Here is a 25,570-nt window from a genome sequence, read left to right on the forward strand (position 1 = left end):
ACACTTTAACCACTTGACCAGGAAAAGTATTCTATGCCCACAATAAATACATTTGAGACCAAACCTTTCATTCAGTTTGAGACTTTATCTGAATGAGTCAATCTGTGACATTCTTTTATCATCAAACTTCTTTCTTTTAGGCAATACCTGTATCCACGACAGTTTAATAAACATACAGATCCTATACCATATGAGTTGTCATGATTGTGCAACGAGCATGAGTGAGTGAGAGGGTGGGTGGGTGGGTGAGTGAGTGAGTGAGTGAGTGGGTGGGTGGGTGGGTGGGTGAGTGAGTGAGTGAGTGAGTGAGTGAGTGAGTGAGTGAGTATGAGTGAGTGAGTGAGTGAGTGAGTGAGTAGAGAGACTCAATATTTCAGTCATGTCAATGTCATTTCACCTAAATGTGGGATTAGAGGCAAAGTCACCTGGGGTGGCAGGTGTCCAATCCAATCTCCCAGCCACCCACCTCCCATTTTAAAACACCATCAGTACATGAACCACAAGAATACCTTCACTGTCTGTGATTGTCCAGGGGTCGTACTGGCGTTAAGAATTAAAAAATTTGATCACTTACTTTCAAAAACTCTGGATCCACCTCTGAAACCCATGCGCTGACAAACTCGTAAGCTGGACAAATCAAGCCAGTGAATCCTGCCACAAGTACCCTGATGTTATGGGTTTTCGAGCCCCTAAAAAGTATTTCAGATTGTGTGGCTAATACCAATGCAACTAAAATTAAGTCTTACCTTTTAGCAGATTTATTTCTGTTAACACTTGGATGGTTAAATGACCATGTCTTGTTAATAGTGATAACGCCTGCCGAGTGATACCAGTCAATCAGGCACCATCTTGTTCACATAATTTCAAGCCCAAGTTTTGTTTATGGGCTCGAAAACAGGCAAGTCTCGAAAACATGACATGGGGATATACTTGGTAAGTGCCTATTCAGAAGGTTGGTCTCAGACTATATCTACATGAGCAGTTATTCAGGTGACCTCAGACCTGGAGATTGGTGAGTTGGGGAAATAGCTTCCAGACACTGTTCCCTGGTATTTTCAGAAAGGTTCTTCAATCACGGAGATGCTGCCACAATATATACACCCTGAATATCCTAACAATGTCTTCACTGTCGTTCTTTTTCTTAAAATAAATCAGCAGTTCATAAAAATGATTGAGGCTCAAATAAGTTTGAAATAGAACATGAAAGACAAAATACATCTAGGCAACAGAGTGTACTAGTGATGATAGCATGGTCTACATTGGACATGATTAAATAATGCAAATAGTGCTTTTTCAACACAATGATCTTTAAGGATAAATTCTCCCACCCTGCATAATAAGGTCAATTTTAAAATGGCTAACTGAGACTAATAGTCTTCCTCGGGATACTGGTATCTCATTTCAAAATGAACTACTGATTGTGAAAATCAATATTTTCAGGAACATATAGACATCATATCTAGCCGTCTCATTTTTACATTCTCATCTGTAGAAGAGCAAGCCATGTTTGACACTGAACATATTAGGGAAATACTGTCATACACACACCAGTTAATACATCACAACACTGACAACTGTGGGCATGCGAGATTCTACACTTGAGAAAACAACCACTGTGGATACTACAATACTCTTGGCCCGCCACTACTGTATTGTACAAAGTGAAGTTATGTGTATGTACAAATGTTATGTTGGCAGAAATGTATGTATACCAAAATAAATATTTACAGCAACTGCGTCTCAGAGATATGTATCGGAGTGCGGAAGTCGAACGTGGTCGGATCACCATGCCAGTCTTTTGACACATGAGCAAGGGACTATCTAGGCTTCTCAGGCAAATAAGGGACATCGTCTAGGTAACAATCTAGGCTCTTCATATGGGGTTTCTAGTGCTTCCTCACCATTCCTTCTCAGAGCAGAAAGCTGACAACATCTAAGCACTTGGTACACCAGATACAAAGATACTTTGTCATGAATAGATGCAGTCTTCACGTCAGGTTTATACAGTTTGGACACCTCTGCCATTATAAATGTATCGTTGTGTAGAATGGTAAGGGTTCTCGGACAGATTATCATAATTCAAGACATCAACTTCCTAACCTGTAAACCATTCCGAGGATCTATGCCTGGTAGTGAATCAAGGAAGCAATATTAAATGTACACCATTCAGGAAGTCAAAAACATCACACTGTATTAATCTGATCAACCACCTGAACCATCTTCCTAAAAATCTACAAACTTAAATGATTCAAAACCATTATTCATTTTAAAAAATGACTAGCATTCTTTAAAGAAATCTTTGTTTGAATGTTACATGAACATGTAGTCAACCTAGCTTACTTGAGTTCCCTCCCTTTGCTTGAGGAGGAGCTGCTGAGTTGTGAAAGCTTCTGTTGCTTGTGTCCCACTCACACTGCCCTGCCTCCTACGTTACCTGCATATAAACTTCCTGTGTACAACTGTGTGGAGATACAGACTTTGTTTGTGGAATGTGGAGCCAAATGAGGTATACCTTGTTGTGGAAATAACCCAGTTTCTTTACAGTTGAGGCAGTGACAATGTGATTTGGGTTGTTGTCTAACCCATGCAGCCATCCCTATTTCTCGTAAATAGTCTCTTAAAGTAGTCTCCTAATAGGTTAAATTCTTCACATTCTTGAAGATATTTTGATTCAATGCCTGACATAACCTGTTAATATTTGTAGAATATAGAAACTTATCCAAGAGACTTAGTCAATTATTTTTGTTTTGTCACAATGTGAAAACAACAATAAAGTTATCGCATGTGATCTGGGACAATCCTACATATGATGATGCACTATGCACATTTCATGGAAAGTTTGAGAAAATTGAATTCTTCCAGTACATTTCTTGTTAGCTCCTTGTCACAAAATAGCAGGGCTGAGGAACATGTTTATGGTCAAAAACTACAATTTCTATTTCTACATCCTATTTCTAAATAATACATTGTTTACAATGCAAATTGTAGTTTCAGTTTCAACTAAAGTTAACATTTCAAAGAAATTTAAAAAAAAAAGTTAGCTATAATCACCTTTTCATATTCAGTTCAGAGTATTTCTTTACTTCAGCATTGTGTTGGTAATATATTACCAATCTCATAACATTAAAATGAATTATGCAAACTCTAGATGCAACAACGCTGCAGTACCTGTACATACTTTTGGTTTTGAGATAGGTATCCCCATTCTCAAGTAAAACTTTCATAAAACGGAAGTAAATCTCGACAGAATCCTGACAGCATAATTGTACATCGGTCTATATCTCGTATCTTCCCTTCCACATCAGATCAGTGACAACCCTCAGGTTCACAGATGGAAGTTGATGTCCAAAGTCTTACATGTAGGAAACAAATACCTGCCGCAGAACACCTCGGGACTTGATCCTATAACCTTTAGTCAACACTCTATACTCAAGTATAACATTCTGATCCTTCAACAACTTAGTGTACATAAACCGTCTTCCATTAAATGTAAACTTAAAACAAGAAAATCACCTGCACTTATATCACACACACAAAATAGTTTGAATAAGTGTACACATTCATTATATGAAGGCTTAACATATACACCGATCCTAACGTCTTAAACATATACAGCATCAATAGTCTAGTAAAACATGAAAACTGATTGATATGCAGTAGGTATGTAAAATACAGCTCATGTTTATATACAGTGACTAGATATAAGTAGTACACAAATAATACACGTCATAAATAAAACTTGTACATTAGAAGCAGTCTAGAATCTATCGGCAACAGCAGATCCGTTTAAACAAGCACAATAGTGGCAGTATCATCTTGTGGTACAGGAAACTCCTGCCTCTTGTGTCCTTCATGTCATCTCTGTCGTCGATTGTTCCAACTTGTTGATGTACAATTTCTAACTAAAGTTACATAACTTTGCAGCAAGGTTTTGATTTGCACAACAGGCCATTATACATCATCAGATTCCTGCCAGTGGAAGTTTAACGACTCACAAGATCGTAGTATCGATATACATACAGGGTAATCTCTTACCATTATCTGGTGCCATCATTCTTCTTTGCTGTACAGTGATTGGTCAATCATTCCTAATTCACCACTGGGGCAATGATTGATAGGGCCTCAATATCAAGATACCTGCCATACCATTATAGTGTAATCTTGGACCATTATTTGGCGCCATGATTCTGTTCATGCTGTACAGTGATTGGTCCATTATGATTCCACTGGTTCCTATTGTGATAACACACGGTACATACTTATTCTGATTCAGCGAGAGTTTGTTAATCTGAACACATTCAGACCTTATCAATCTTGACTGATCTGGTTTTAGAAGATTACAAGAAATGTAACATTTATGACCAAACACATCCTATTATTCTGGATAATCAGTTACCCTAGGGACGTTGCCATGAAACACTTCACCAACCGGACAATCAGCCAATCAGCAGTGGTGTTGTCAGTCTCTAGACAGAACCACCACATCACATCATATGTTAAGTCTAAACAAGGCCCTGTCAACTACCTTGATTACAGCCTACTTCACAGTATAATCACCTTCCTGTTTTCCATGGAGGAAATGAGATACCGTATTCGACGTTATAAGCGCCAACGGCGATATTTGCTAATATATTGGCTAGTGAACAATCCCAACTAGCACCCCTTCCGACTGATCAATGTATACAAGACTTATAAGACATATTATAATATGCACTCATGTGCAATTTGCTCCCTTAATTATGGGCAATTACATTCTGGAAAAATATATCTGTCGTACATAAACATTTCAGGCTGTCAGCATAAACCACGTAATTTATCTTTCAACTCTGTTTTTTTCCACCAAAGTAATATTCTAATAAGAGCCCCCTATTTCTAATTTTGAGGGCGTCCTCAGAGCTTATTAAGTCGAATACGGTAGTTTGATTGTTAACAGTCATATATCAAGGGAAGTAACTCCAGATCCATACTTCATTCATCAAGATACTTGTTCCTCCAGACATTCATGACAAAGTCTCACTGTACAAAGATGAAACTAACTGATGTGTAATCTTCTTACCCACTGACACAATATGCTGCATATCAGATGTTGCCCAAATAACTATCAACAGGAAGACCAAATTTATGAAATGTTATGTCAAAACTTCAGATGACAGAGTCAAAATGGCATTGCTGAGATATTTGACACCTCTGTCGATAAAATTAGTCTTACTTGTTCCACACATTAGAAACCTGATCCACAGACTGTTCATTCAAGAATCCAGTGTAATTATTAAAATAATACATTTGATCTTATACACAGAATGTTGTGTACGATTAATAAAATGTGAAAAATATTTTCCATTACCTATCACTACCGGTATTACACTTAAATTATTTTGATAAATAACTACTCTGAACACCACATTATTCCACTTCAATAGCAATATCTGTACAATGTACATATTTTTCTCTACATCTCAAATATTGCGATTACATGAAAATATGAAATATTGAGCCCAAATTATTTCCTGTAGATTAGTATAAAATATGCAGAAATTTGTTACAACATTGTAGAATAAACGGTATAATTCTTAGTAATAAATGTGTTAGTATTTGAATAATTTTGTTTTGTTAATTTCTCTAACATCAACCAACGAACAAGAAGACCGTAAATGCTAAGCCCGTAAATGGGTTGAACAGAGTGCAACATGGCAGCATTGGTACACAGCAGATCAGGCTCTTGAGAATCTCCTGAAAATATAGATGAGGAATAAGATCCATCTCTCCACGCCGGAACCTTCCTTCAATGACACAATGACCATCAGTTTCCCCAATCCTGTTCCATCTCTCTGGTGTAGTTCCAGTGGTAGATGAGGTACATCTGTTTCAACTTCAACTCCATCGATGAATGCCATCGTCAACAACTGATCAATAGCGGAAACAGGCTCCTGGCTTAAAAAATGGACCATTTGTGAAATATATTTTCAAAAATCTGTTTTGATTCAGTGTCTCTGCAATTTGCAGTATAAGACTGTCCGAGCAGCTAACAGTCTGAAACTGACCTACTGACCACATGGGTGACGACACCCCTCCTGTACCACGTTCCGAGCTGCAGAGTCCTACTGAAGCATGCTAGAGGAGTACTTTCCTACTGAAATCCCTCAACACAGAGACATGGTGAGATTCCTTGGCGTAACAGCGCAACTGCCCCAATTTCAGTCACAGATAAAAATCAAATCTGTGATTTCCCATCCCATGAAAACTCTGTCTCAGTAGGATATATCTGAAATTGAATGGTTTGGCAGCAATGTGATGTCCTTAAAGCATCAAGCATATTCTTTGATCTTCCCAGCCAAGTCGTCCCGAACACTTCACTTCATCACAGGGCTTGCATCTAAGCTATTCCGATCTGTGAATTAGAGTCCATTCTCTGCACCAGCAAGTCGGTGATGCTGTTTTCAACACAAGTCTATTGTTCTGTGAAGTGAGAGGAGCGTATTATCTTGGACTTGCTCAGCCATACAGGGGCTACACTCCCTGTCATATATTGGTCTCCGTCTTGCTGTTGCTGTGACTCAGGGTTATCGTGTGAGGCAGAGTGCCGTTTTTGCGAACAGAGTTGTGGTGTTTGGGCGAGGAGTTGACAGACTCCCCACCGTCCTCTAGACTTGCCTTGTGGTAGCTCTCAATGGCCTTGTACAGGAACAGGTAGTCGTCCTGCAATGGAAGGAAGGAAGAACAAATGAAGGAGTATGGGTTTTTAATTCATTAGTCATTATAACAACACCTGGGTGCCGTTGTACAAAGAGTTGTCTTTGCGCTATGGTGATCGTAACTCCCATACCTTAACATAGACTTACGACAGTTGCAGTACTAAGGTTTTGTATAAACGTCCCCTGGACAACATATCCTTTCCATTGACAAAACATAATACACAACATACAAACACAATATTTTGTATTTCAAAACACTGGTATATTTTAGTCTCAGGGTATAACCAATCCAGGATCAAACGCAATTAGTCATGTTCATAGATTAATATCTTCAAAAGTTCTATATGTAAATGAGGCAGAACGGTGTCACAGACCAAGGAAATCTATATCATATAATCGCAGCCATAAAGTGTATTGGAATAAATGGTTGATGCGGGATGTTTATATTGGCATGATAGGGAGATCATAATGAAAAAAGAGAACCGTGAAAAATATAGTGAAAACTCATTACATTTAAGGTCAGATTGGCTGCTCTCTATAAAAAAACATCCCAGCATTTTGGAAACCAAACGTTTTTCATTACGTTTAAATACAAAATGGTTGTCCTCTCCAGAAAACATGTCGGCTGTGCTAAGGATGTAAAGTTGTCTGGACAAACCAGTGCTCATTGATGATAGCATCTCCTTGAACTGACTGTGTAGGGTTAAAACAATCAACCAGGTCACATTTTGGAGCAGGTGATTGTGGACATGTGTTCACAATTTTAGTCAAATCTCGTGACACGAATGAGACAGGCATAAAATACAAGAAAAATGCCTGAGAAACATATTCACTAGTTCAGCACTATTTGCAAAAGTAGAAGTCAGTATATACTTTTCAGATGCTTTTGTTGAAACTCTCATAACAGAGTGAGTGAGTGAGTGAGTGAGTGAGTGAGTGAGTGAGTGAGTATGGTTTTACGCCGCTTTTAGCAATATTCCAGCAATATCACGGCGGGGGACACCAGAAATGGGCTTCACACATTGTACCCATGTCGGGAATCGAACCCGGGTCTTTGACGTGACAAGCCAACGCTTTAACCACTAGGTTACCCGACCACCCCTGTCATAACAGAGACAGAAACAACATTTTGATGATAGCAGGAGGTAACATATGAAATAGTTGCTGGCACAATATAGACCAGATAATTTCTGTTTGGTTATAGTGTTCCCCTAAAAGCATCACAACATAGTCTTACACACACACTGACTTTTCATCATATCAAATACTTTTACTGGTGGTTCAAGGATAAACAAATAATATTCTTTCCTTGCAAACAACAAAATTCCCTGACTAAACACCCATCTGAATTAAAGACATCATCTGTCCTTCACTCGGGCGCTACCTTTGTTCCGATGATGCCAGGTCTTTTGAGATGGTAGAGTTTGGCCAGCTGGTAGAGATCCACATTCTTGTCCTGTGTCAGCTGGTTGTACATCGTCCACAGCGCGCACAGCTTCCCCGCTTCCACCCCGCCGTACCTGCGGAGGCAGTCACACATGAGGTGAGGACATACAGTGAGGGAGTTCTCATCCCAATCAATAAACTGTGTGAATACATATTCAGGTCTCTGCTACAAAAACAGGACCCCCCCCCCCCCACACAAAAAAAAAAAGGTTTTTGAGATGAATACAATTATTAATGTTTTCCTTTGTTTGTTGTTTAACACAACATCTCGCAATATTCCAGCGGTCTATAAATAATGAAGCTGAACCAGACAATGATTGTAATTGTGAACAACGATCCATTGTCATTCAGGTACGATGACACGCAATCTACCAAATCACTGACCCTAACCACCGGATCCATTTTATCGCCACTAACAAAAAGCACAGGTTGCTGGGGACCTATTCTAACCTGGATTCCTCAAGGGGTTACATTTATATTTAATAACAATATTGTTGACGTGATATATAGTTAGGAAATTAAGCGAGTTGGTTTATTGCAGCTTTGAAGAATATTTCAGTGAGATCAATGTGAGAGTAAAGCACAACTGATTGTTTGTTTGTTGTTTAATGCCGCACTCAGCAATATTCAAGCTATATGACATCAGTCTGTAAATAATCAAGTCTGGACCAGACAATCCAGTGATTGACATCACGAGCATCGATCCACAAAATTGGGATACGATGACATGCATCAACCAAGTCAGCGAACCTGACCACCCGATCCTGTTAGTCGCATCTTGCTTTTTATGGCAAGCATAGGTTGCTGAAGACGTATTCTACCCTGGATCTTCATGGGTCAGATTAGGCTTCAACATTAGTTCCAGGAATGAAAAGAGTGTCCACATATCACAAGGAAACATGCATTATACCCCTATCTTTTCAAAATAATGATGAGAAACATTTTGCTTTTTCATGGTATTTCAGGCTACAGGAGAAAGTCAAATAGGCCAACAATGGGTTGCTGAAAACCAATTCTACCCCGGATCTTCGCGAGTCTGTGACAAGGATGAGGTGTTCACCACTGTGGTTTATGGGAGAAAACCAATATCAACTGGGCAACACAGCCTGGACAAATTTCAGATTTAAATAGAATACCGTATTCGACGTAATAAGCGCCCCGATCTAATAAGCACCCACGGCGATAATTGCTAATATATTGGCTAGTGAACAATCCCAATTAACACCCCTTCCGATTGATCAATGTACACAAGACTTATTTATTCGCGTATAATGCGCATTCGTGTGTTATATGCACCCTTAATTATGGGCAATTAAATTCTTGAAAAATATATCTGTCGTACATAAACATTTCAGGCTGTCAGCATAAACCATGAAATTTATCTTTCAACTCTGTTTTTTCCACCAAAATAATATTCTAATAAGAGCCCCCTATTTCTAATTTGGAGAGCGCCTTTGGCGCTTATTACGTCGAATACGGTACTTACAAAATCATATCGGAGGCATACAAAGGAGCATGGTGTTTAATGAGTCAAATGGGAAGCTGGATAAACCAACAAATACACACTATGTCTGGTGATACGGGAGAAACATGTCAACATCTTAGACAATGGTCATTGGGTAAAGGGTGAGCTGGTCAGTTGTTTTTCATAGCACAGTCATTGAAAGGAATATCTACCTCTCGATACCCCGACTCTTCAGTACTGTACCACTGGCATCTTGAAAGTATGTGCAAACTAAGGCTAACTTTTATTGAAAATTCTTGTCTTTTGTAAACTAAGGCGACCTTACATTGAAAAAACTTTTATTTTGTCAACTAAGGCCAACTTTCATTGAAAAATCTTCTATTTTGTCAACTAACGCCAACATTCATTGAAAAATCTTCTACTTAGTCAACTAAATCCAACTTTCATTGAAAAATCTTTTATTTGATCAACTAAGGCCAACTTTCATTGAAAAATATTTTACCTTATCAACTAAGGCCAACTTTCAATAAAAAATCTTTTATTTTGTCAACTAAGATCATCTTCTATGGTCAAATAAGGCCAACTGCCAATGAAAAATCTTTTACATTGTATTTTGTTAACAAAGGCCAACTTTCATTGCAATATCTTTCATTTTGTCATGAGTTAAGAGACTTTGTTCTGTTACACCACTCAGCATTATTTAAGCAATATAATGGCCACCAGTGTCATACATTCACAATGACCTGAAAGTCAGCTTGTGATATGCAGGGGCCAAATAATTCCTCAGAAATCCTTTAAGGTCCTTACAATCAAAAGACAATGAAATAACAGCTATCAGTTTGACAAACCTATCAACGACTATGACAGGTCCAATGTCATTCTCCAGCTGCCATTTTTGCGCTGTCTCTATCAGCTGGAACACAGTGTGTAGAGGAGAGCATGCTCCCGGCCATCCGTCAACCGTCATCAACTTCGTCTGGAACGTGTAGTCGTACTGGAAAAGACAGATTACATACAACCCTGAATCAGGAATATTGCCTACTACTTCATGGAACTTTTGAGGACATATTCAGAGTAACACGTAAGCTTTAACAAAGAGGTAACGAGTTTTCAGACATAAAATAAGTGCAGAAAAAAACACAAATGAATTGCAATCAAACTGTTATAATAAATGATTCAAGTACATGATATAGATCTACAAGGCCTTACATTAGCAATCAGGGTTGTATCCTACACTAAACTTTGCATAAACATTGAGAGCGGACACAAATAATTTACACAGCAAGTCCCATGGCATGCAAAGATATCATGAAAGTCTATTTAATTATGAGGTGAGGAGAAATGGGGTTTTATGTCGCGTCCAAGATTATTGCACTTAAATAGCAAAAGGCATGCATGTGTGTGTATGTGTGCGTGTGTGTAATTGTGGCTGCTTGTACTAGTCCAGACGGATGCCGATTTACAGTGCTAGCACACTGAGATACCATGTCGCAGTTTAACATGAATACCCCACTCAGACACAGTATACTGACTCCGAGCCGACCAGTCCTTGTTTAAGCCCCTTAATGCCGAGCGGGAGACAGGGTAAAAACAAGTACCATCTTTTAATGTGTTTTGGTATGACGTGGCCGGGGATCAAACCCCGGACCTTCCACTCTCCAGGCAGATGTTCTACCACTAGACCATGGAGGCGGTCCTATTTAATTATGAACAAGAAAAGTTCAATTTTACTATCCACATTCCATTTTCTTTACTTTAGTTTCAAAAATTTACCTATTATTTCAAGCAAGAAAACTCTCATCTATAATTTACGTAAGGTTCCAACATACTTCATTTTTTATTTGTTGTTACCCTGGCATCACCATTATAAGAATGGAACAGCCCCAAACCATTATTGAGGGTCCCTGGGACTGAAACACAAAGATCCAATCCAATCCCTGGCAATGGTGCCATTACTGATTAAACTCCCAACAGGAACCCCTAAAGCCTGAAGAGTCAGGGCTTGTGTACAAGCATCATAATCAGGGCAATTCTGGGATTCCAATGTATGGTCAGCAGATCCTGACAGCAAAGGGACACAACTCGGTGTTGTCACTAACCTGTGTTGACTCCAACAAGAACCCTCTGGTGACACATGTGGACACCTGCTCTTCTTCCCGTGTGGTCAGCTTGAAGGGACAAGCCTCAAACTCCATAGGTTCTTCCTTCTTTGGCCAAAATTCTTTGAAATCCTGTTGTCAGAAAAATATTATTCACTCCATCATGAAATCATGAGCCAGGGATATTGGTAGCTCGGAGGTAGCAGTCTACCATGGCATGATAGGATCTCTTGTAGCAGCAGCAGCTAGCTTTGCTGTCATGTGAGACGTCTCTCCCAACCACTTTGACCAAAAAATATTACGGCCTTGCTCCTTAAAGCAATCTTAGTGTTAATACTCTTGTAACTCCCATTCTCTAACACAGTTACGATAGTCGTAGTGTTAACATCACTTTGTGGAACAGGGCCTAGGATTGCAAAGTATTGAGGTCTTTATTGCCCTTGCAATTGCCTTGTTCACATTAATAATGAAAATTGGTCATGAAGACATCCTCTATATTTCCAGAGCTCTCATTTCAGTAGCCTCAACACTAACCCCTTGATCCATTCCCGTGGTTCTCATGATACTAAATTACCCGCCCTTGATTTTCATCTGTGGATTTGATTTGCTATGCTGCTTAGTCTAACGTACCAATCAGAATGCGAGTTACAAACCAATGTCTCAATGTTGACTTTGCGACATCAACAAGTTAATACGAGTTACCTCCCTTATCCATTTCCTTTTTCCTTATCTTGATGTTTGATTGGTCGGTAAAATGTGAAAGAAAATCAAGGGCGTGGCACAGGTTGCAGTGTTGTTGGTGAAACCCATCAGTACAGGAACCGGTACGTTTTTAATTTTATTTTATTTGACATTGCACTCAGCAATATCTCAGCTAGATGAAGGAGGTCTGTAAATAGTCAAGTTTGGACCAGACAGTCCAGTGAATGACATCATGAGCATCGATCCACACAAACTGGGATTTGATGACATGCATCAACGAAGTTACAGATTTATTTAGTCGCATATGTTGCACATGTATGAGGCTAACAAATCAATAATCATAATCAGGGTGAATTTGGGATTTGAACTTAAGATCTATGTATCCTGGTGCTGATAAGGGAAGCAACTCTGCACATAGAGATGCAGATCACAATGTACTCCTTTCTACTATATTCCACCCACCTCATTGTTGACGTAGGAGAGGACGATGATGACAGGGCTGTTCCTGTCCCACACCATTCTCCAAAAGTCTTCTACAGTAGACTCCAGCGGGTGCTGGGTTACGATGAACTCATTTGACTTGCTGTAACCCTGGCAACCGAGGAGGAATTAACACATAAAATGTTTATCTTGTGGTAATCTTCCATTTCCCACATATCAATCCCACCATACTGAATATAGACCATACACTGTATATCCTTGGCCTTTTAAGATCAACACTTTTGGCCAAACAGAACATACTTGCAGATATCCAAATATTACTCAACCAGTATTTCAAATAAGCAAAGAGGCTTTTTCATTTTCAGATATTTTTACTTTTGACACATGTATGCGTCTGTCCTCACCTGCATGTAGGTGGCGTTGATGTAGTCCGACCCGTCCATGCCTGGCTTCACGGGCAGCAAGACACGTTTGAGATTGACAGGCAGAAAGGAGCTGTTGCGGTTCTTGGCTTCATTGACTGGTTTGAGAGCTTGAGAAATCTCATCATCATTCCTCTTGTGGGCTGTTACCAGCTGTTATTAAAAGAATTGATAAAATGATATTGACATGAACTACATCATTACAAACTATAATTTAAATTTCTTGAATTTCTGTAGTTCATATAGTTGTGTTTTCCCCATGCAGGTTATATACACCCCACTGCTCTTGTGAAGGTGCTCATTGCCTCTGTCCAAACCCAAAAGGATATCTAACCAGTTCTTAACCAAGGATATATTCTATCTCACCCAATCTCCATCCTCCAAACAGGTACATGCCACTTTACCCCCCTCATAGCACCCCCTCTCATGCTATACTTAACCCCTAATCCCAACCCATGATATATTTTCAATCCCACGTCCTAATCCAGGATGTCTACCCGACCTTACACCCAAATCAAGGGTACTTTATCTAGGTTATATCCAATCCTACACCTCACCCAGCATGTACTCCACCCTACACACCCAACCCAGCATGTACTCCATCCTACACACCCCACCCAGGATATACCCCACCCTACACACCCACCCCACTATATATCCACCCTACACACCCCACCCAGGATATACCCCATCCTACACACCCCACCCAGGATATACCCCACCCTACACAAGCACCCCACTATATATCCACCCTACACACCCCACCCAGGATATACCCCATCCTACACACCCCACCCAGGATATACCCCACACTACACACCCACCCCACTATATATCCACCCTACACACCCCACCCAGGATATACCCACCCTACACATCCCACCCAGGATATACCCCACCCTACACACCCAACCCAGGATATATCACACCCTAAGACCTCACATAGCATATACCCACCCTACACATCCCACCCAGGATATACCCTATCCTACACACCCCACCAAGAACATAGCCCACCCTACATGCCTCACCTGGATATACCCCACCCAGGATATACGCCACCATACACCCCCCACCCAGCATATACCCCTCCTTACACACCCCACCCAGGATATACCCCACTCTAAACACCCCACCCAGAATATACCCCACTCTAAACACCCGACCCAGGATATACCCCTCCCTACACACCCTACCCAGGATATACCCTCTCCCTACCCCTCACCTTATACTGGTTCTCTAGCAAGGCCTCTGGGATGGTCTCCGCTCCATCTCTGGCAGGCATCGTCAGCTTCTCAATGTACGGTGTGAGAGTGTCTGCCGTCACCTCTGTGTCTCCCCCACCCAGGATATACTCCACCAACACGTCATGGATGAACATATACTGGTCCTGGAACATGCCATATTATCTAATTAATATGTGTCACAAATCTGAGAACAGAAAAAAGGAGATCAACAAGCAGCCAACAATTTAAAACACCCCAGAGTTCAGTTTAAAGTGAGTGAGTTGGGTTTACAGTATTAAACAGCATTACAGTTACATATGTATATCAACGCATGTCAGCTTAACGTGGGAGCAAGCCCGAAGTAATGCAGGTCTCAGACGTTTACCACTTTGTGAAATTCACAAGCCGAGGATGCTGCTGACAAACCTTGAAGCATAACTGAGTGAGTGAGTTGGGTTTAACGCCGCTATTAACAGTATTCCAGTCATATCACGGCGTGTCAGCTTAATGTGGAAGGAAAGCCCGAAGTGATGCAGGTCTCAGGCGTTTACCACTTCGGTGAAACCCATGAGCATGGGTATGGTGCTGACAAACCTAGAAACATAATCGGGGCGAACAGGGATTCGAACCCACAATCATAGGTTTCTTGCATGCCCAAGGGACGCAACTCTGCACAGCAAATGGCACTGCCTTAGACGACTGGGCCACCCGTGCCCCCTAGAAGCATAACTGGGTGAACCAGGAGTCGAACCTACAATCAGGTTTCTGGCTGCCCAAGGAACAGTTAAGGCTTGAAAAGAAGTAGGAATACATAAACAGAACTAGTCCAAGCATATGACAAGCAACAAGAAAAGAATTCAGTCAATACAAAATTTTTGCCAGGGTATATCTTTGTATCCAGTACCTCAGTTTGCACAAGGAAGTTTCGTTGTTTCCGGATATGCAGGATGAACCCCGGGATATTGATGACACTCTTTTCCTCCATCTTAGCTATCATGCTGTCAATCAAGATGTAAGTTCCGGTACGCCCAACACCAGCACTGGAACAGAAACACCTCTGTGATTGTACCCATCGTGTTAGAATGAATGGTCGCTCTTGGGTCATTGAGGTGTATTAACTAGCATCTTAATGTAGGGACCCCATAAATACTTAAGCCTTAACTTAACATTAGGGCGATGATCAAAAGCCTGTGTTTATCATTCTTTATGATGATCACTGACAAACAATCTGGTTCAGCATAACAGTTCTACCTACCAGCAGAGCACATCTATAGGTCCCCTAGATCGACCCACCTGCAGTGTACAACTATAGCTCACCTAGATCGACCTACCTGCAGTGTACAACTAGATCCCCTAGATCGACCCACCTGCAGTGTACAACTATAGCTCACCTAGATCGACCTACCTGCAGTGTACAACTATAGATCCCCTAGGTCAACCTGCCATCAGTGTACAAGCATAGATCCCCTAGGTTGACCTACCTGCAGTGTACAACTAGATCCCCTAGATCGACCTACCTGCAGTGTACAACAATAGATCCCCTAGATCGACCTACCTGCAGTGTACAACAATAGATCCCCTAGGTCGACCTACATGCAGTGTACAACTAGATCCCCTAGGTCAACCTACCTGCAGTGTACAACTAGAAATCCCCTAGATCGACCTACCTGCAGTGTACAACTAGATCCCCTAGATCGACCTGCCTTCAGTGTACAAGCATAGATCCCCTAGATCGACCTACCTGCAGTGTACAAGCATAGATCCCCTAGATCGACCTACCTGCAGTGTACAACTATAGATCCCCTAGATCGACCTACCTGCAGTGTACAACTAGATCCCCTAGGTCGACCTACCTGCAGTGTACAACTATAGATCCCCTAGACTGACCTAACTGCAGTGTACAACTAGATCCCCTAGGTCGACCTACCATCAGTGTACAACTATAGATCCCCTAGATTGACCTACCTGTAGTGTACAACTAGATCCCCTAGGTCGGCCTACCTGCAGTGTACAACAATAGATCCCCTAGACTGACCTACCTGCAGTGTACAACTAGATCCCCTAGGTCGACCTACCTGCAGTGTACAACTATAGATACCCTAGATCGACCTACCTGCAGTGTACAACTAGATCCCCTAGATCGACCTACCTGCAGTGTACAACTATAGATCCCCTAGGTCGACCTACCTGCAGTGTACAACTAGATCCCCTAGATCGACCTACCTGCAGTGTACAACTATAGGTCCCCTAGGTCGACCTGCCTTCAGTGTACAACAATAGATCCCCTAGACTGACCTACCTGCAGTGTACGTCTAGATCCCCTAGGTCGACCTACCTGCAGTGAACAACTATAGATCCCCTAGGTTGACCTATCTGCAGTGTAAAACAATAGATGCCCTAGGTCGACCTACCTGCAGTGTACAACTATAGATCCCCTAGATCGACCTACCTGCAGTGTACAACTATAGATCCCCTAGATCGACCTACCTGCAGGGTACAACTATAAATCATCTAGGTCGACCTACCTGCAGTGTACAACTATAGATCCCCTAGGTCGACCTACCTGCAGTGTACAACTAGATCCCCTAGGTCGAACTACCTGCAGTGTACAACAATAGATCCCCTAGATCGACCTACCTGCAGTGTACAACAATAGATCCCCTAGGTCCACCTACCTGCAGTGTACAACCATAGATCCCCTAGGTCGACCTACCTGCAGTGTACAACTATAGGTCCTCCCCCTTCTGGGTTCATCTCAGCAGACTTGCGGACAAAGGTGAGACAGGGCAGCGTGTAGTCAGGGACGCCATGATCCGGCCACTCAGTGTAGTGGAACTGGTACACCAGCCTCTCTCCCACACCCTTCACGGAGTGCTTCTGAAGACGAAAACACAACACGTCAACACGGGATCACAAATCCATTGATCAGTCATTTATTTCAGTAATGGCATCAATAAAAGAAACAGATTTGGTTACCTTCTTCAGAGTTTTCCACAAAAGTCACCTATACATCTATACATCTGCTATATGACACAGCTAAGGAGGGGAGTCGCCAAAACTTATTACAACTATAAAGGAGGGTGGGGAAAATGAAAAAATGACGCAGATCCATTTTTCTAAACTAAAATCTTATTTAGGGACTGGACATTTATGATAGAGAGAGGATCATGAAAAAATGTAAGGGGGGGGGAAACGTGAGGATGAAAAAAAAATGGGTGGTTGTCGGCAAAATATGATACAGTCCTAAGACCAATTTCCCCTCCATCATCCCTGTACCTTAACAACTTGACAGCATGAACTGTTTCTATGAAACGGTGCAATCTGCTTTGGATGTGAATGGCGGAGGTCCTGCTATCCTCAGAGTATAGTTCATGGAAAATCAAATCTTTGACTGTGCTCTAAGATAGAGGACTTGTAGGGACATATCTATAATATCAATCACAGTATTGTCTAGTTCAAATATGATTATTTACAGACCTCTGTGGTAAAGCTTGAATATAGCAGCAGAATCTTGATGTGTCGAAAAACAACATTCCTCCACTCAGAGCTCCACTCAGTGCTAATAATGACCATATGGTAACCAGGATCTACCGTAAGAAGCAATGTTCACACCATCCACAACGTCAGTGATGACGGACGAGTGTTTCACAAATATCCTCTCTTACTATGACACTGGTCTCCATCAAGACCTGCCAAATCCTCCATAGCAGGTTGTGCCAGGGAGCCCTGAACGTTGAAAGCCCAATCAAAATGAAGGATGCATAGCTTCTTGAGCCAATCACCTGTCAACTTTCTCAAACTGTTCAGCTTCAACCTTCTACCATTCTATACATTATAATTCTAGGTTTAGAAAAAGTTATTCATGAAATCGCAGAATGATTTTGAAAGAAATCATATCAAAATGTAAAAATTTCATCCAAGCATTGTCTTTTCGACATATTTGTTGCTGTGTTCAGCCAAGAATGAATGAGTTGGGTTTAACGCCGCTTTTAACAGTATTCCAGTCATATCACGGCGTGTCAGCTAAATGTGGGAGGAAAGCCTGAAGTGATGCAGGTCTCAGATGTTTACCACTTCGGTGAAACCCATGAGTATGGTGCTGACAAACCTAGAAACATAATCGGGGCGAACCGGGATTCGAACCCAAAATCATAGGTTTCTGGTGTGCCCAAGGGACGCAACTATGCACAGCGAGTCGCCGCGCCTTAGACGACTGGGCCACCCGTGCCCCCGTTCAGCCAAGAAACTGAACAAGTGGGAACACTTATGGGGCCAAACTCTGAGAGATTACATAGGTTACTGCTGCACAATCACTGCCCACAAGAAACGTTTCACATGACATCTTTCTCAGATGCAAGGTATTGCAGCAACAGCGTCCAATGTCACATACTGAGCCTCAACAGCTTGTTTGTGATCACTGCTGTTAGCATGTCTCTTCAAGGTACTCGTTCTAAAATTTGAATTTAGCTTTGTAATTGAAATAGACTGGCCATGATCTACACAAAAGCTGACATGTTGTAGTATTTCTTTCTGAGTCGTGCTGCAACCACGTGAAGTTATGAAGCCAGGTTTGTTGAAAATTTCTACCTTTCTCTGTGTTTCTACCTTTCATCTTTCACCTGGTCACTGTCGGGTTAGCCATATTAACATTCTGTGTGTCCCTAACACAACTTGTGGTTGGTGATTCTGTGATACCGGGGTCATTTGGAGCAGGGCATTATCAGAACTATTACTACATTATCTGCAAAAATGTGTAAGCTCCATTCTAATTGGACCATTTGTAACTTTCAGCCAATGAAAGGCGCTGATAGTAAAACCGAGATGCACAAGGCAAAAAAAATCAGGACGTTTACATTCAATAGTCGAAGTAGCTGTGTGAGTGATGTAAAATATTATTGAGACAGTCAGCGACTCCTATAATTATATCAACATGAATGCATTCGATGTCCCACTGAGCATAATAGATATTTGCACAAATCAATCAATTATTAAGAGAATCCTGTGAGGCCACTACCTAGGCATAACACTGGTTGATACATATATATATTAAATATATCTGTATATGGCAATTCACTTGTTATGATCACAGATATGTCATCTTTAGAAGTAAGTGACGTTTTTCAGGAAATTTACATATCCCAGATTAAAAATCGGTACTGATGGAACAACCATCCTATTCACACCAAACATTTTGAAATCAAAGGCAAGGGTAAAATATTTGTTAAAAACAGACTAAAATTTCCATGTATAGAGAGAGACAATGTCAGCAAAAGCTGATGTTCAAAGCAAATATTGCCTCCTGTTGATTATTTGCAGCATAAAGCATGGTGTACTTTGAATAAATAAATAAATTAATCAACTTGCATGGACTGCTATTAATCATAAGTCCTGATATCCACGTGGAACAGACTGCTTGAAATTGTGTCTTAAATGGATGTACAAAGCCTATAGAAAGTGTTTAATGTGCTCAAACTTCATCACACATTTTACCCATGATGGGATTTGAACCCGGGTCTTGGGCATGATGAGCAAACGATTTAACCACTAGGCTACCCGAACGCCCCCATATCACTTGTGAGTGAGTGAGCAAGTTAGTCAGTTTGGCTTAATGCCACTTTGAAGTGTTTCAGCTATGCCATGTCAGCTTGATGAGTGAGGAAATACCTAAGTGTCAACGTATTTTCAGACATTAACCATTTTGGTGAAATGAGCATTGGTACAGTGCTGACAAACCCAGAAATATAATCAGAGCATACCGGGATTCAAATGCATGTTTCATAGGTGTCTGTCATGCCTAAGGGACGCAACTCTGCACGGTGAATTGCTATGCCTTAGACGACTGGGCCACCCATGCCCCTGCTATATCAGTCACATGGTACAACAGTACCGGTGTTTCCCTCGTCTCAAGTTAAATTAATCAGATGGTGCTGAAGGCAAGCAGCAGTGCTGGTTAGTTTGTTACTTGGAAGAAATAATGAAAGAATAACATAAAATCAGAATCTGGATGTTCTGGATGAGCCAGTTACCTCAACGTGAGATAACATCAAACCATTATCCATTACAAAGTAGACACAATTTATGGATAACAACTTCTTTAATTACCAACTTCTTTATCACTGTTATTGTTATCGATAACTTGTGTCTACTTTGTCATCCGTCAACTTCTAATGCCTATCAATTCATAACTTGCTTGATAACAGTGTTAGTATCTACACCAAAACGTTGCATTCATTGTAATAAAGAAATCGGATATCCATTAAAATATCTCCCTTATTAATGATTCATGCAGTGCAAAACATATTCATATTACAATAAATATTTCCGAGATGTGTCTTTTTTATAAATTTTCAAAAGGAAAGAATGTTTAATCACTGTTTCATTATGTCCCTAAAAAATAAAACTATAACAAACCTTTCAAAAGTGCAATGCTAGAATAAATCATACGACTTGAAATACAAATTTGCACAACATGAAATAGAAAAAGAGGAAAATCATACATCGAAGAAAGGATAAAACTCAGCTAAATAGATCAAACATTCTCAGCAAAATAGATCAAACATTCTCAGCAAAATAGATCAAACATTCTCAGCTAAATAGATCAAACATTCTCGGCTGAATAGATCAAACATTCTCAGCTAACTAGATCAAACATTCTCTGCTAAATAGATCAAACACTCTCAGCTAAATAAATCAAAAGCTGTGAGCTACACGACAAGATGCCTGATCAAGGCGCTGGCTGGTTAGCTGTCAGGCAGATGCAGCAGTATACAAGGAACAGACTGAACGAAACACACTACCTGGAGTCTATGTACATGCCTGGCCTCGGACTCATGAAGGTGATGCTAACAACAAAGTAAGGCAACATCAACCTAGATGGACGGTCATGCGGGAGGGTCCAGTGTTACAAACAGTAAATCAAAAACGCTGACAACACGTGTCGGTACATCCAGTTTCATCGTCCAGGATGCAATATCAGGCTAACAAAATATCATTCTTGGTTGTCAAGCCATTAAACACTTTCCGTTATTATTTGTGTTAAAAATTTACTCAGGGTAGAATGCTAGAAACATTGCAACCCTTGCATTCAGTTTTATATGCAGATTGCCTGAGAACCAATTTATTTTCTTAGCCTTGTTGAGTCTGTGTTGTAAGCTAAGGCAGATTTTAAACAGTATCTTAATTTTACAGTTTCTGAAACCATTTACTTGACACTTAGTTTTCAAGTCAAAAAGCTGAGAACATGTCAAAACGTTTGGCAAAAGTAAGGATCACAATCGTCACGTCACATCCCATCAAGGGGAACATATTATTTTTGTTTCCTTAGCAAGAGAGTTTTCAGAAGAAAACAAATTCCTGTAAAGTACCAGTCACATTAAGAGAGTCATTACACATTTTTTCAAGCTTTGATTTTCCGAGCTAGAACAAGTAATAAATTCAACTAACAGCTGTATCCTCGCTGTCATGAAGTTGGAGACTGTCTAGAGGTGGTCAGGGGGCACTAATTGGAGGGCACTTAACATGAAGAATACGGAATGTGGTTATCCTTCTTTCTTTACTTGACAAATAGAATCTTTAAGTAGACTTACCAAGCATTCATGTGTCATATGAATCACGTCATTGACAGTGAATTAAAACAGATGTCTTGAATAGTTTGTGAAGGATTTGGCGGAAATCTAAAAAACAATTCCAAATATTATGCACAGAAAAAGATTACAGCGTACCCCTTCAGTGAATTCCGGTAAACGAACGGGTGATAAGAAACTCGGTCAGTACAAATTTGAAATTTGAGATAAAAAAATTACCAGACATGTTGATTTACCATTTAAATTGTATTTTTTGTTCTGCTAGGCATTGTTTTTTCAATGCAGGGATTAAGATTACCTTGTGTATTTTCTCCTAAACTAAGCCAGAAACAGCAATCAGCTGTACACATGTTTTCTTGGAATCTACCAGTGATTGGGTTAAAACTTACCCAATGATACAACTTAAAGCATTTTGATGCAAGGATCGGGAAAAATTGTATCTGAAACTATTTTTTTATCAGGAATAATATATTCCAAGATCATCTTATGTTAGTTGCAGCTTTTACTAAACATATCTAAAATAATTATAACCCTAAGCGTAGTAGCACTTTGGTGCAGCTGATCGCTATTGCAGGTTATTTTTTTCCACATGGAACAATTTGACCAGTCACTGTCGATCCTCCCGCGCACATGATCGCGAGAACTACATGTTGACATAGAATCGTCAAACTACAACAAATATGACTTGTAACGAGTCTAAGTAAGAGTGTCTGGCTTGGAAGGGTAGGGGAGAGTTTGGGTGGTTTATAATCTGGATGGGATAGGCATGTTGACCCACTAGGCTAAGCTAGGGGGACAAAGATAACGTCTCTACTTTCACGTAATCTCTTATATGTGTTCCTAGGCTAGACATGTTTCAACGTGTTTCCCTTGCTAGGATGTGACCCGACGATGTAGAACACTAACAGCTATGCCATTCCTAATGCAAGGCGCTTTGTAAACAGGCCAGAATACCTTGTGTGGAAATGCCAACTCGTCCAGCTGTAAGATGTCAGCGCCAGCATCAGTAAACACATTTTCCTCAACAACCTTTCAACACTACTTTATCTACTAATTTCCCAGTGAAAGAAGTCACAATAGTCACGTCCTCGATGAAAAAGGACACATCAATACGCCAAAAAGACATTTTAACTTGAAATATATTTTTAAAGTCTTTTATATTCTTATAAACATAATCCTGTTTTGATAATCTAACTGTCATGATTACAACAAAGAACATAAAAACATGCTATTAAATTGGGTGATGACAAAAATATTAAGTAAGAGGTGTCACTTAAAAACAAATGTTGTCTCATGTTTATGAGATTGATGAACTGACTATATCAAATATAGGACTCAGTCAAGACCTAAATGTTTTAAACTGGAATTATATTGAAAAGAATTCACAATGTAACTTGTACAGTTTGTAGCAAATATTCAGCAGTAACATAAAAGGTTGATTGAGGTATATTGAGTCAAACTTTGCATCCAGACACAATAATTCGTTCCCAATAACCAGATATATTAACATCAATGCCACAAATTGTTAAGTATTATAAAAAGAGAATTTCACCCTTGTGTCTTTTGATATCAAATATATCAACACTCGTTGATAAAAGTGGAAAAACTCAGAGGCTTGCCAAGGAGTTTTTCCTCTTTTATGGAATGTTGATATATTTGCTATCAAGACATGAGGGTGAGATTTTATTTATCATCCAACATCATTCTTCCAACTTTTTCAGTTGTAGACTAATATGCAGTGTCTTAAGTGTAAAAAGTACTGTTAACAGCTTCAACAGTAGGGCCATTAGTGATGTCATTTGATTGTGACATCATGGTAACCAATGATGTCACAATTTCATTGCAGCATTATCTACAATGTAGATATCGCTTGATCTCACCCAAGCGATATCTCCAGTTTTGGATGATAAATACATTTTCCAGATTGTTCCAAAATTTTTGTTCACATCAAAGACAGCAAAACAAATGCTGCATTTTCCAGGTTTCCAAACTGACTTTCTATGCGACATACGTTGTTAAGTGACAACCTCCACAACTGTTGCATCTTACATGAACCGAGGTGAAGACAACTCAAGAAAAGGCGGAATAGAACCAACACGAAGCCAGCCATCACAGAGCAGGGCATGCATACCTTTTTTACCTTCATATTCCGCACTGAAAATATGCGCACTGTGTAGTGAGCCCTCTGTATTGTGTTGAGCAGCTTGACAGACATGCTGCCGTAGATCTCCAGTCCGTCACTCGGCCAGTACTGGTCACATTTACGCTGTAATCAGAGAAAAAACAGTGAGTTGGATTTAACGTCGCTTTTAACAGTATTCCAGTTATATCACAGCGTCTCAGCTTCATGTGGGAGGGAAGCTCAAAGTGATGCCGGTCTCAGACATTTACCACTTCGGTGAAACCCACGAGCACGGGTATGGTGCTGACAAACCTAGAAACATAACTGGGGCGAAATGGGATTCGAACCCACAATCATAGGTTTCTAGCGTGCCCAAGGGACGCAACTCTGCACAGCGAATCGTGCCCCCCAGAAAAAATAATAAGGATATTGTATGAGAATACTATATTCAGAGAATATAACACGGGAATCTATGAGAATATTATATGAGAATATTACATAGAGAATATTATACAACGCTATATGGAGATTAAAAACAGAATATTACATGCATGTGTAGGCCACGTTGTTTTCACAAGTTTCAGAAATTCTGTATTTCATCAGTAAGAGCAAGTAAAAAACATGAATACTGACACCAACAAATCCATCCACAACAGTGGAGTAAACCATTAACTGTTTGTTTGTTTGTTTGTTTGTCATTATTTCAGCTACATGATGGCGGTCTGTAAATAATCGAGTCTGGGCCACACAATCCAGTGATTGACATCACGAGTATTGACCCATGCAGTTGGAATATGAGTCCACCCCCAATCCAAGCAATTGGGATTGATGACATATATCAACCAAGTCAGCTAGCCTGACCACCCGATCCCGTTAGTCGCCTCTTACGACAAGCATAGTCGCCTTTTACGGCAAACCCCGCACTCAGTGATATTCCAGCTATATGACGGTGGTCTGTAAATAATCGAGTCTGGACCACACAATCCAGTGATTGACAGCATGAGCATCTAACCGGATCTTCACGAGTCTAATCAAGTTTGGACCAGGGGGAACCAGTGGTTGACAGCATGAGCAATTATCATGAGGTATCAGGACACACATCAGCCAGGTCACACACTGTAAGCCTCTTGTGCTACTCTACAGCTCTACAACACCCATGTGTTACTGGGGACCTTGTCTCCACCCCTCCCGCACCCCACCCCAACCCCCCTACCCCAGGATGAAAGTCTGCCTACCCTCCCTCTCTCCATGAGGTTGGTTATCATGACAATAACGCTGCAATTTTGTTCCCATATCATTCTCCAGAAGTCGGCAAACGTCTGCGGCAATGGTCCCTGAGTGGCGATGTAAGCTTTGGGCTTCTGGTAACCCT

The 25,570-nt window shown here is 40.5% G+C and overlaps 1 protein-coding gene across 1 annotated transcript in view; it reads right to left on the reverse strand.

Annotated features, from left to right (window-relative positions):
* Positions 1-342: 342 nt before the first annotated feature.
* The window catches only part of LOC139446770 (putative receptor-type tyrosine-protein phosphatase mosPTP-1), a 99,387-nt gene continuing 74,159 nt past the window's right edge, over positions 343-25,570 (reverse strand). Inside the window, exons 18-29 of the mRNA XM_071228094.1 lie at positions 25,434-25,568; positions 24,208-24,342; positions 21,291-21,335; positions 17,207-17,370; positions 15,398-15,533; positions 14,493-14,657; positions 13,250-13,420; positions 12,867-12,995; positions 11,703-11,834; positions 10,452-10,597; positions 8,077-8,212; positions 343-6,696 (exon numbers count right to left, since the gene is read on the reverse strand). Of these exons, the coding sequence (XP_071084195.1) occupies positions 6,520-6,696; positions 8,077-8,212; positions 10,452-10,597; positions 11,703-11,834; positions 12,867-12,995; positions 13,250-13,420; positions 14,493-14,657; positions 15,398-15,533; positions 17,207-17,370; positions 21,291-21,335; positions 24,208-24,342; positions 25,434-25,568 (1,671 nt within the window). The 3' untranslated portion in view covers positions 343-6,519. The remainder of the gene's footprint in view (positions 6,697-8,076; positions 8,213-10,451; positions 10,598-11,702; positions 11,835-12,866; positions 12,996-13,249; positions 13,421-14,492; positions 14,658-15,397; positions 15,534-17,206; positions 17,371-21,290; positions 21,336-24,207; positions 24,343-25,433; positions 25,569-25,570) is intronic.

The sequence above is a fragment of the Haliotis cracherodii genome, unplaced genomic scaffold (assembly GCF_022045235.1).
Source record: "Haliotis cracherodii isolate W230 unplaced genomic scaffold, xgHalCrac1.p SCAF_6, whole genome shotgun sequence".
NCBI classification, from domain to species: Eukaryota; Metazoa; Mollusca; class Gastropoda; order Lepetellida; family Haliotidae; genus Haliotis; species Haliotis cracherodii.